The sequence below is a fragment of the Eptatretus burgeri genome, chromosome 8 (genome assembly GCF_056783735.1).
Source record: "Eptatretus burgeri isolate ZD-2024b chromosome 8, Ebu_testis_v1, whole genome shotgun sequence".
Lineage (NCBI taxonomy): Eukaryota > Metazoa > Chordata > Myxini > Myxiniformes > Myxinidae > Eptatretus > Eptatretus burgeri.
In genome coordinates this window covers 64884173-64897036 of record NC_140968.1, presented here as the reverse complement: position 1 = coordinate 64897036, position 12864 = coordinate 64884173, and the positions used below count along the sequence as shown (strand labels likewise).

General features: G+C 39.9%; 1 protein-coding gene across 1 annotated transcript; it reads left to right on the top strand.

Moving 5' to 3' along the window:
- Positions 1-1987: 1987 nt before the first annotated feature.
- On the top strand, positions 1988-2632 carry LOC147021898 (olfactory receptor 10H4-like). The gene is made up of 2 exons (XM_085890466.1): positions 1988-2188; positions 2480-2632. The coding sequence occupies exons 1-2, from the start codon at positions 1988-1990 to the stop codon at positions 2630-2632; spliced, it is 354 nt and encodes a 117-aa protein (XP_085746592.1).
- Positions 2633-12864: the final 10232 nt, after the last annotated feature.

The following is a 12864-nucleotide window of genomic DNA, read 5'->3' as shown; positions in this document are numbered from 1 at the left end:
TTGAGACATTTTGCACACAAACAAACAAACAAACAAAACAAACAAACAAACGGACAAACCAGAAGAAGACGTCCTGCAGAGCACAATACTTGCAAAATCCATCAAACAAATTTGACCTCAAAAATAATTGGTGGTTGAATTCAATGTCCAAATTTGCAACTTCTCTTCAAATTTCAAGTGAATCGGATGAAAATTGACAATTTTAGAAAATTGGCCTGTGTTGACCTTTTGGCGAATGTGGACTGCTAAAATAATTGGCTGGTTGAATTCATTGACCTGAAATATAAATTATCTTCAAATTTCAAGTCAATCAGTCGAAAATTGAGGATTCCAGAAATCTCAGCAAAGTTGTTGACCTTGGGTGTATGCTGACCTTTTGGTCCATGTTGACCTTAAAAATAATTAGTTGGTTGAATTCAGTGACCTGAAATATAAATCCTCTTAAAATTTCAAGTCAGTCGGATGAAAATTGAGGATTTTAGAAAGCTCACTAAAGTTGTTGACGTTTGGTCTATGTTGACCTTTTGACCTCAAAAACAACAAGCTTATTCCTTTTGAAAAACTCTACCATGTGGTGAAGATTCTTGAAGATCGGTTTAAAATTGTGACTTGTGGGCGACAAACAGACAGACAAACAAACAGATAGACAGACAGACAGACAGACAGACAGAGACAGACAGACAAACAAACAAAGACAGACAGACAAACAAACAGATAGACAAACAAACAGATAGACAGACAAACAAACAAACAGACAGACAAACAAACAAACAAAGACAGACAGACAGACAGACAAACAGAGAGACAAACAAACAGACACACAGAAAAACAGAAAGAATAACAAAATCGACCAACCAATATACTTGAAAAATCTTCGATTTTGCAAGTGACAAACAAACAGAAAGGGGTGAAAACATAATCTCCTTCACCTTCGCTGGCAGAGGTGATGAGGAGAGGTGAGCAGTGATTGTGGATTTTGGGAGTTTCATCAGAAGGGAGTTGATGTTCAACATTTACAAAACACTTTCCAATGAGATTGATGTAATAATTAAAGAGAACAACAGTATTTATATGACGTACTTTGAACCTCATTTGAATAAAGAACCACAAAAATTTATGGAGAAAGACAGAGGTGAATCATTTGTAAAATTTAATAAAGATGAAAGCAAATATCTTTCACAATTGTCGAATTTTCAAAAATATCGAAAGTTTCCTTCATTCACTGCACCTTGGGACATTGTTCATGTCCCTGATGGTTGACAATTTGAAAATCACCAAAGGGAATACAGGTCTTCACAACGACCCTCTCTGGTGATATCTGATGTTGGTGGTGAATTATAAACTCTCTTCCACAATCTATATATTAACGTTCGTAAACAGCATGATCGAACAACATTCGAGGTAAGGACAATGTCATCTATTGAAGTCAATAGTTTATTTTGTTATTGACATTAATAATCATCGTGATGAAAATAAATTATTTGGATGTTCAGAAAAACTTTGGTTGAAGAAGAAAATATTTAATAGGAAATTTAAAGTTCAGAAATGTAAATATTTTTTCAATATTTGTAAAGTGAAAGCTGAAACATGTTTCATGATGTGATCTTTGGTGCAATCGGCCATTTTATCACGGGGTGCAGGATTGATGGAGGACAAAATGTTTGAAGGAAATCGATCATTGCCACCCAACGTGTTCATCCTCGCTTCGATCTTCAACGAGCCTGCAAGGATCAGGCCATGGGCTTTTGGTGGTGTATTCCTCATCTACGTCATCACTATCGCACTTAACCTCATTCTCATCTTGATCATTCTCTGTGTAAAACAGCTTCACAAACCTGTCTACATCTTCCTCGCTCATTTGTTGATAATGGATATTGTTGGTTGTACAACAGTGTTGCCCCGACTGATGTACAGCATACATGTAAATACCATAATTACAAAACATGCCTGTTTTATTCAACTCTTCTTTGTTGCATTATACGGGACAATGCAATCTTACATACTGAGCATAATGGCCATAGACCGCTACCTGGCAGTCTGTCACCCTCTACGGTACAATGTCCTGCTCACCAACATCAGAGCTCACAAAGTGATCTTTTCCACCATTTGCTGGTCGTTCGTACTTTGTGGTATTTTCCTTGTGTTATTGATTGGACGAACAATTTGCAAATATCCAGAGATTCACAAGGTGGGTTGTGTTCACATGACTGTGGCTAAACTTTCATGTGAAGATTTCACCACAAACAGTTTATATGGGATTGTACATACTTTTCTGACAACTGTCATTCCAATCATAGTAGTCATTGTCACGTACCCCCTCATCTTGTATAAATGTCTGTGTTCTGGATCACGTGCTGTGGGGAGCAAGAAAGCCCTGCACACATGTATCACTCACTGTTCGGTACTTTCATTCTTTATGTTCTCGTGTGTTTTTGCTATGATCTCCATGCGTATGTCGACTCGGAGCAATTTCCCACAGTCGTTTGTACATCTGAGCGATTCCATGTTCTATTTACTGCAGCCTCTCGCCAATCCAATTATCTATGGAATGCGAACAGCAGAGATCCGCCGCAGCCTTGTGCGATTCACAAATGTTCGAATCTTTCGGAATAAAAATCATCTCCTGGTCTGATTATCGTAATTCACATTCATCTGTTTCGAGGTATCTTAATTGTGCATCTGTTGAAGAAAATTCACATCTTCATTGTCACCACACAAACCTTGCTCAATTAAACATATTTTGTTTCTTTGCCTGAACCTTTGAAATATAAAGTTTCAAAACAATGAAAAAGCAAAATATTTTGCATTCTATGAACGTACTGCAAGTCTATTTCTGGTGGATGGTTTTTGGTGGTTGTTTTTGTGGTTAATTCCTCATTAATTTTTCCTTTTACGAACCAAATGAATAAAAAAACCAGGTGGGAATAATTGGAGTCTTGAATGAAGTGCAATTCGGCTCGGGTTAACGTCGATGTTGTGTTCGTGGAAATCGTGACTCAATGTGAAACGACTGAAAGAAAATCCATTTTTTGCTCTTGGAACCCGTGTAGAAAGGCGAGGTACATTCATTTGGACTTAACTCGGGAATAATTTCTCCAACAAAACACAATATAAGTTAAGGTACGTGTCTATATTTAAACTTTATTTTAACATGAAGTATAAATAACATGTATACTCGCAGAGATCGTGGTGAAGTGTGTTTTTAGTGGTGGAGCTATGGGGATGAAGGGTTCGTCCATGTTCATTTGCCTCTTCATCCATGGATGACACTGAAGGTGAAACTGTATGTGTACACTGTTGTGCGAGTGAGAATTGAGGAAGAAAGAGCGAAACCGCAAAGAGAAACTGTTTACATTGCAACTCAAAGTAGTTTACTTGGCGTGCAACTCAAAATCGGATGTCGCAATGTCGCGAATTCAAAGTAGAATATTTTGACATAGTAAAGCTTTGTTGCCAAATGATCAAGCTAGTTAAAGCGAAACAACGTTAACCGGAGTGACGTTATTCAGATCTTCACCAAAATCGACCTTCATATCCACCAGTACAAGTCGATATTGTGTCGAATTTGGATCACAACAGTGGGTCCGAAAAACAACAACTCAATATCGACTTCATAATGATTAAGAACAGATGAAGATGCAGGTTTATTGTTGATCAGATGATGTGTTCTGAGTTTCATCCATAAAATTGAAAGCAAAAGAAAAAAATATTTCTCGAAATCCATCACACTCATTGTATTAAACATGTCAGATTGATATAAGCTGAAAATCACAAAACAATTTCACAAGCTTCTGGAAAACAATGTGGAACAAACACAGGAAAGACCTCTCAACAGATTTAGAGAGAACAATCACAGAAACTGTTTTCAGAGAAAAACCTGAATGAAGATCAAATAACTTTACAAAGTTTGAGTACGGAGTGGTTCGCTTGCAGATATCATGAAAAAAGCTGAAAGAGGTGGTTGTTCACTTAAAGGGAAGCAGTTCAGAGGGGAGCAGGAAAGCCCGTCACACGTGTCACTCACTACATTGGATTTCTGCTCCAAATTATCTCGATTGTTATTGCTGTGACATCAATGCATATGTCGTCATCAAACAATTTCCCACAGTGTTTTTACATCTGAGCGATTCCTTGTTCTATTCTCCTGCAGCTTCTTGCTAATGCAATTACATATGGAATGTGAACAGCACAGATCCGGCGCAACCTCACTTGGTTCACAAACGTTAGAATCTTTTGGAATAAAAGTCTTCTCCTCTTGTCACCGTGCTGACTTGCAATCATCAATGAGAAGCAATTTAATTGTTTATCTGCTAAAGAAAATGGACTTGTTCATTGCTGACAAAATACAAACCTTGCTTGGCGAATAAAATTTTCTTTTATTTCTTTACCTTTCAAAAACTTTTGAAAGATATATTGCAAACCTTGAGGAAAGCAATGACTTTGTTCCAACAAGGAAACTTGATGCAAGATGATGCTTATCAGATGATTTTTGGTGGTTCAGTTATATTTTTAGATCACTTGAAATGCTATCTTTCGATGAAAATTGATCACAAAACTATTCTCTCGGATTAAGTAACCTTAAAAAAAAAATAGTAAGTTTGAGGCTGAAAAAAAACGAATCGTCTCTCTTCGTGCTCCTTTTGTTCAAAATATTTTTCGTATGAGGTGTGAATTATGTTAGATCCAAATAATCCTGCAAGCAGCCAAACAATTTAGTTTATATACCCATTAACGATGCATGCAATCGAGTTTCTCACTATCTGATTGGGTAATTGTGCCACCATCAAAGATATCAATCTTAATACAGGCTGTGCAAATCGACACAATATACTTCTTACGATCGTTATTTTCCTTGTGGTATTAATAATTTTCAACTCTGTGTTACTTGTAACAAAGTTACAACTCAAGTTATGTTTCAGAAGAGGCACTACCAGTTAATCTGAATGCTTCATACTACATTAGCTTATGTTGTTGTTTCTCGTTTGAGATGTATTTGATTGGGCGACCAGGCTAGCTAAGAGGGTGAAGAGATAGGTGACATTGTTCATCTGCATCGTTTGGGTTTGAATCTCGATGCAGCTGCAACACGGTCATCCTCAGAATTTAGCTTGGATGGTGATGCACCATAATGTGTACCAACCATCGGAGGGATATAATACCAGAGGACACTTTGCAAGGCACTGGTCATTGGTGGGTGTGAAAGTTCTCGCAATATTTTTCATGAAGAGTATAGGAGTTATTGCCCAAATCTTGAACAGATTTTAATTTCCTTCCACCTTCAATTGAACATCAGATCTGTACTGGCCAGCCAGGGAATGAAAGACTGCTCCAAAATTTTTTTTTTTCCCTGTCCAATCCCACAAGATGGGGGAAGAATTGGGACCATGAGAAGCAAACAGTAAGAGTAAATACTTGTGACTTATTTGAACATCCGCACGAGTTTAGAAGAATGTCTATATTGACGATATCATGACTCAAACAAATGTTTGACTATTGAAACATTATCCAGGTACTAATTGTGGATCTGATGATGAGTTGAAACCAATAAATTGAAGCTCAAATGATGAAAACGTTTCCACAAAATGACAAAATTTGACATTTTAAACATCACAGAATTAGACGAGAGGGTGAGCACTCGGGAGAGTGCAAAACCTCCGCCGCCAATAGTCTGGGTCACTCAAGTGAACCTTCTATCTTATTCATTAAATATTATGTCAACAGTGCTGACAGAGTATTAGTTCTTTTCTCCAACATTTTTTTTTGGGGGGGGGGGGGGGGGTTGTAAATCACTGAAAACATGGAGAAATGCAAAAAAAAGAAATTCAATTTTTATTGAGGAAAAAGGAGAAAAATTTTTTTTCTCTAACAATTTGAGGGGGGGTTGGAAATCACTTAAAACATGTAGAAATGGAAAAAAACAAAAAATATTTCTCTGACAATTTTTTTTGGGGGGGGGGGGGGTTGGAAATCACTTAAAAAAGGTTGAAATGCAAAAATAAAAAAAAAATTCTCTAACAATTTTTTTTTGGGGGAGGGGGGGACAAAGTCCAAAATCTAATGGCATGATCCTTGGACCATACCTACCCCCCCCCCACCAAGTTTCGTCGAAATCCGTTGAGGAGTTTTTCCGTAATTCTGTTCACAAACAAACAAACAGAAAGGGGTGAAAACAGTAACCTCTTATCTTCGATGGCGGAGGTTAATAAAAGGAGAATCGATAACTGCTTTCAAGAGCGTCTGGAACACAATGAAGAAAAACCTCCAGAAAGAATGCGAACATGGAAAAGAGAAAAATCTTCTTCTTCTTGTGTATGGCAGCTGAGCTGCCGGGGTGGCTATCATTTCTTGGAAACACGACTGTGTCGATGATGCAGTGCCCCTCTACCAGTACACGTTGGTACTCATTTTGCTGACCTCGGAACGTTGACAGGTGAGTCAACCCCTTGGTGTATTTGTTCAGCAGCCAAAGGGGCTTGAACTTGAACTCAGGGGCAAGAACAATGAGAAAACGAAAAATATAATTCTTAGTTATCTGCCATAAAATATCACAAGATGCTGATATTCTCACCTTAAGCCAGGTGTTGGCTTGGGGTTAGGGTGGTGGCTTGGGATTCTCGGGTCCTCAATTCAAGCCTCGTTGGCCGCTGAATTAATACACCAGGGGGTTGATTCAGCCTGTCATCCTTCCGAGGCCGGCAAAATGAGTAACAGTCTGTACTGGTCGAGGGGCACTGCATCAGCGACACAGTCGTGGTTCCAAGAAATGATAGCTACCCTGGCAGCTCAGCTGCCATACACAAGAAGAAGATCTTATATCGAGCCTTCACCCTTCATCAGAGCCAAAGAGCATTTTGTCCTGATGAAAGATAAACCCTGTAAAATAAACATCTTGTATTATTTTACTGTAGATTTTATTCTTGTGTATTTCGTCTCGTGCTGCCACTGCAGATGGCGACTTTGTGCAGGAATTAATATCTGGTAATACACAATAATAGAAACAGTTGGAAGTGAAAAACCTGGAGGAAGAACTAATAACTTTGCAAAATAGCTTACTATTTGTGTTGGGACTTGCAAATAGGAGAAACAACAACTGAGTGAAACCAGGAAGAACAGGGGGTATAATAATTAAAGTGGCATTAGATGGAGTGCATACCTTCGCTCGGCTGAACAATTAAGGTTTTGTATCCCACTGAGAGGCTGTATCTGCATCCAGACCTCAACCAAAATCTAATCAGATTGTTCATGTCACCGAACATACTCATCCACCTAGTTTTGTCATAACTGCTCCACAACTTTTTGGAATATCATACGATAATATTGTTTTTGGCCCCATCTATCCACGGTGAAGAACCACTTCAAAAACTAAAACATTCTCGTGTCTGGATCCTGATCTCATTCATAATCTAATCAATTTGTCCTTGTCAAATACCCAACATGTCCAGTTCGTTTCATCCGATTATGTCCATAACTTTTTGAGATGGCATGCTATATATCGCTTTTTGACCCATCAATCAAAGGTAAAGAATCACTAAAATAACTCGAAGGGCACTCGGTGGAGCGCATACCTCTGCCACGCAATGCCTGATTCCCGATAACATATTGGGCCCAATATATTTTTGAAATATCATGAGAACTATAGTTTTTGGCATTTTCTCTCCATGGTAGATGATAATCACTTTTAAAATTAAATAATTATCGTATCCACATCCGGATTCGGATCTTCACCAAAATAGAACCAATTAGTCATGGTCACACACCCAACCTGTCTTCCAAGTTTCATCCAAATCCACCTGCAACTTTTTGCGATATCCTGCACACAAACAAACTAAGAAACAAAGACATGAAAAATCCACTCATCGAGTGACAACTTGGTAAAACAGCTCAAAGTAGACTAGCACTCGGTAAAGCACATACATCTGCCAGGTGGAACAGTTTACGTTTTGTATCCCACTGATGGGCTGGATCCGAACGAAAATCCAATCCGTTTGTAATTGCTACCTGTTCAACTCATCCACAACTTTTTGAGATATAGTGATAAATTTAGTTTTTGGCCTTATGAATCAATTTTATAAATGAGCCCTGTTTTGACCTTTTGACCTCAATATAATTGGTTGTTGAATTCAGTGACCTGAACTATAAATTCTTTTCAAATTTCACGTCAATTGTATGAAAATTGAGGATTTTATAAACTTGGCCTATGTTGACTTTTTGATCTGCATTGAGCTCGAAATTAATTGATGGTTTAGTTCAGCGACCAGAAATGCAAATGGTCTTCAAATTTCAAGTCAATTGGATGAAAATTGAGGATTTTAGAAAATTGGGCCCAATTTGTCCTTTTGGCCTATGTTGATCTCAAAATTAATCGGTGTTTGAATTCAGCGACCTAATATGCACATGGTCTTCAAATTTCAAGTCAATCAGATGAAAATTGACAATTTTAGAAAGAATTATAAAATTGGGCCTATTTTGAGTTGACCTTATGGACTGATGACCTTACCAATAATTGGTGGTTGACTTCAATGACCTCTGGGTGTGCGCTGCTGCTCGCCACGTCGCCACAGGGCGAATCCCCCTTTCCTGTGGCTAAAATTTTACACCACCCATTAGCCACTGTGACTTATCCATGTTTTAGTGTTTTTTTTTTACCAGTTTTAGACGAATTTTGGGTGATTTTAGCACAGAATTCAACCTTCGTTGAGACGGCCGCCATTTTGTATGTTTTTATTACGGGAATTACGCGTGATTTCGTGCAAGCTTATATATATAAAATTTAGTAGTTTTTAAACTAGTTTCTAGTAAAAAAAAAAATCGACCGAAATTACGCATGATTCCCATGATTCTCATCGCAAAATTGTATTTTAATTTTTTTGTTTTCCGGAATGATTTGGTAATTCGGCGCAACTAGGCGCAACATGCTTCGTTGGGTCAGTGGTTGCCAGGTGAGTTTTGACACAATCAGTAGTAGTACCTGGAGTAGGACGAGTTTGTTTGGATGATTGAGTTTGATGTGTGACTTTGGTTGGTTGGATGAGTGAAGTTGATGGGTGAGATTGGTTCTATGAGGGAGTTTGACTGGCATTACGTTGGTCCAATCCTGGTCCACAACCACCCCCATCCACCATTACCCCCATCCCCCACCTACGAAAGGCACAACGACCATACCCCCCCTCCACACACACACACACACACACACACACACACACACACACACACACACACACACACACACACACACACACACACACACACACACACACACACACACACACACACACACCATCACAATCACCACCTCCCCCGATGGTCGTTCATTCAACCAATCTCACACGTCAAACTCACTCATTCAACCAATCTGAACAATCCAACTCACTCATCCAACCAACTTCTTCTTCTTTCGGCTGCTCCCGTAAGGGGTCGCCACAGCGGATCATCCGTATGATCCGCATTGTGATTTGGCACATGTTTAACGCCGGATGCCCTTCCTGACGCAACCCTGGTCGCCTCTTACGACACAGGGATATGGTACACCTATTTTAACCGGGGTATACACCGGCCCAGTACACTGGTACTCATTTCGCCGACCTCGGAAGGATGACAGGCTGAGTCAACCCCCTGGTGTATTAATTCAGTGGCCCAACGGGGCTTGAACTCAGGACCTTTTGGATCCCAAGCCGCTGCCCTAACCACTGTGCCAACACACCAGGCTTCACTCATCCAACCAACCTCACCCATCAAAGTCACACATCCACCTTAAAATTAACTTATTATTTCATATTGCTAAAAAAAAAAAAACTTTTGAATAAAATATGTGGCTGTTTCCTTTCTCCTGTGGCTAATCATTCTCAACCTGGATAAGCCACAGTGGCTAATTCCTTTTGAAAGCCAGAGCACACCCAGGACCTGATATGCAAATCCTGTTCATGTTTCAAATCAATTGAATGAAATTTGCGGATTTTAGAACATTTGGCTCAAATTGGCCTATTGGCCAGTGTCGACCTTTTCGGTTGACCGAATTTTAGGAAACTTCAAAATTTCAGAACGAATATGGGGGGGGGGGGGAAGGTAAATGGGACAAGCAGTTCAGAACAACCCAAGCAAGAAAATTGACACAAAGAGGGAGGATGGAATATGTAAACTTGTGTACAGGGTTGAGAAATAAATAAAACCTCACCAACATAAGGCACCACATATCACACTTGTGCAACAATATAATAATGCAGGTGAGGACTTTCCTTTGCCGATGCGTGGATTGCAGTGTGATGGTGGTCAGGAACACTTTCCACATTTCAGAGAGCTGCCATTCTTGAGCAAAGCCAAAACAGGTCCAGCGATGAAGTGATCCAATGATGAATTGCGCGGATGATGAAGTCATCCTGCAAAGAAATGAGCCAGAAAGGAAGTGAGCCAACAAAGTAAGCCAGTGACAAAAAAACGCAACCAAAGACGAGACAAAATAGAGAAAGCAGAAAGCGACCTTCTTTGTCCCCAAAATGTTCCACTCCATTGGGACATGCGGCCAGCACCAGCCCTCATGACTCTCTCTCTCTCAAGGCGCTTCTTCCTCATACTCTCTTCAGAGACTTCTTCTTCACCCTTAAGCCAAAGAGCACACCAGGAGCTTTGGTGTGCCCTTTCTCTCAGCCCCTCTCTGTCTTTCTAGGCAGAGTCCTCCAGGCTGTCCCGCCCTCGGGGTGGCCAAAATAAAACCAATTGTCTTTCCCTGCTTCCAGGCCCAACAGTGCATAACGCCACTATAGCTCACACACATCAGATTGATAGACCGTGATCAGTCTGAGAGACCGTGGTCAGCCTTTTTGGAGCATGTGATGCATGTGCCTTTTTAATCGCAAGTCCTCACCTGGCCCCGCTTGCAAAGAAGAGGTGTATGCATACAATATTACCCTGACTATCCTGATGATAAATTACATGTGCTGCCTAATTAGCATCATGTGTAATAAAATGACTTACTCTGACAGGTCCCTGTCACATGGCAATCTAACCTAATAGAATTGCATGGACCACAGTGAAGTTACCATCGTCTCGCAATGCACTCCCGCCTCCACCCCCTTCTATGTAACAATACATTGTTTTTATAGACAGCTTAATGAAACACTCTGAACTGTAATTGATGAGGACGCAAATTCAAGGCCCATCACAGCTATTGCTGCACGATCTGGAAACAAGACGTGCCATCTCCCATAATGAGAGGTTGTCTTCCACCACACCAATCACCATCAGGAGGCATCACCCTTTTTAGCAGTTGGGAGTTGCAATGAAGAAGATTCCACTGCTCTCCAGCATAGATTAATACTGTGACAATATCATCCTGATGATGCAATGACTGCAGCTGCAGAAGGGCCTCACACATTGCAAAGATGCCAAACTCAAATGCTGTCACCAGGCAGATGAAAAGCAAAGTGACAAATTAGTTTCCCCCTTATAAAGCTCGTCAGGGCATCACATCGCTGTTCCATCCACTTGGTGACTTTGAAACCTCACAGCTTTTTTATACAGGTTAATGATACACCCATAACTGTGATTGGTGAGGACATCAATTTGAGCCCCATCATGGCCATTGCTGCACGACATGAAAACAAGTGCCACCTGCACGCCACCACACCAATCACTATCATGAGGTCTTACCATTTTTAGTATTTGGGAGTTAAAATAAAGATGATCCAACCACCATGAATACCTTGAGGTTATCGTCATTCATGCAGCCCCACAAGGAGATTTCAAAGTGCAAGTATATGTTTAACTATGAAGAAACTATGAAGAAATAGTGCAGCAGCTGCTGGAGTCCTTCAGGAAACTTGGCTCCAGGATGTCCCTGAAAATCCATTTCCTACACCAGCACCTGAACTTCTTCCCTGACAACTTGGGAGCAGTCTCGGACGAGCACGGCGAGCGATTCCACCAAGAGATTTCACTCATGGAGACGCGTTACCAAGGCGGCACAACCCGAACATGATGGGCGATTTCTGCTGGTTCCTGCATCGTGAAACTGACACAGAGCAGCACAAACGCAAAGCCAAATGCCTAAAGCATTTTTAATTACATTCTAGTGGAGTTTTTCTGTAATTTCTATAATTTTGAAGCATTCATGATGAAATAAATGAATAAATGAATTTTTGTAAATTTCATTGAAATCCTGACTTCTAGGCAATGGGAATATTTCTGTAACTGAAAATCCTGACATGATACAGCAAAACGGTTATGATTTTTGAAATCAGCGTACCCAAATTAGTCTAAATCACTTTACACATCTCCAGTAAAAAAATTTTTGTTGTTCAGTGTAATCTAATCAATTTGTCCTTGTCAAATACCCAACATGTCCAGTTCGTTTCATCCGATTATGTCCATAACTTTTTGAGATGGCATGCTATATATCGCTTTTTGACCCATCAATCAAAGGTAAAGAATCACTAAAATAACTAGAAGGGCACTCGGTGGAGTGCATACCTCTGCAACGCAATGCCTGATTCCCGATAACATATTGGGCCCAATATATTTTTGAAATATAATGCGACATATAGTTTTTGGCATTTTCTCTCCATGGTAGATTATAATCACTTTTAAAATTAAATAATTATCGTATCCACATCCGGATTCGGATCTTCACCAAAATAGAACCAATTAGTCATGGTCACACACCCAACCTGTCCTCCAGGTTTCATCCAAATCCGTCTGCAACTTTTTGCGATATCCTGCACACAAACAAACTAAGAAACAAAGACATGAAAAATCCACTCATCGAGTGACAACTTGGTAAAACAGCACAAAGTGGACTAGCACTCGGTAAAGCACATACATCTGCCAGGTGGAACAGTTTATGTTTTGTATCCCACTGATGGGCTGGATCTG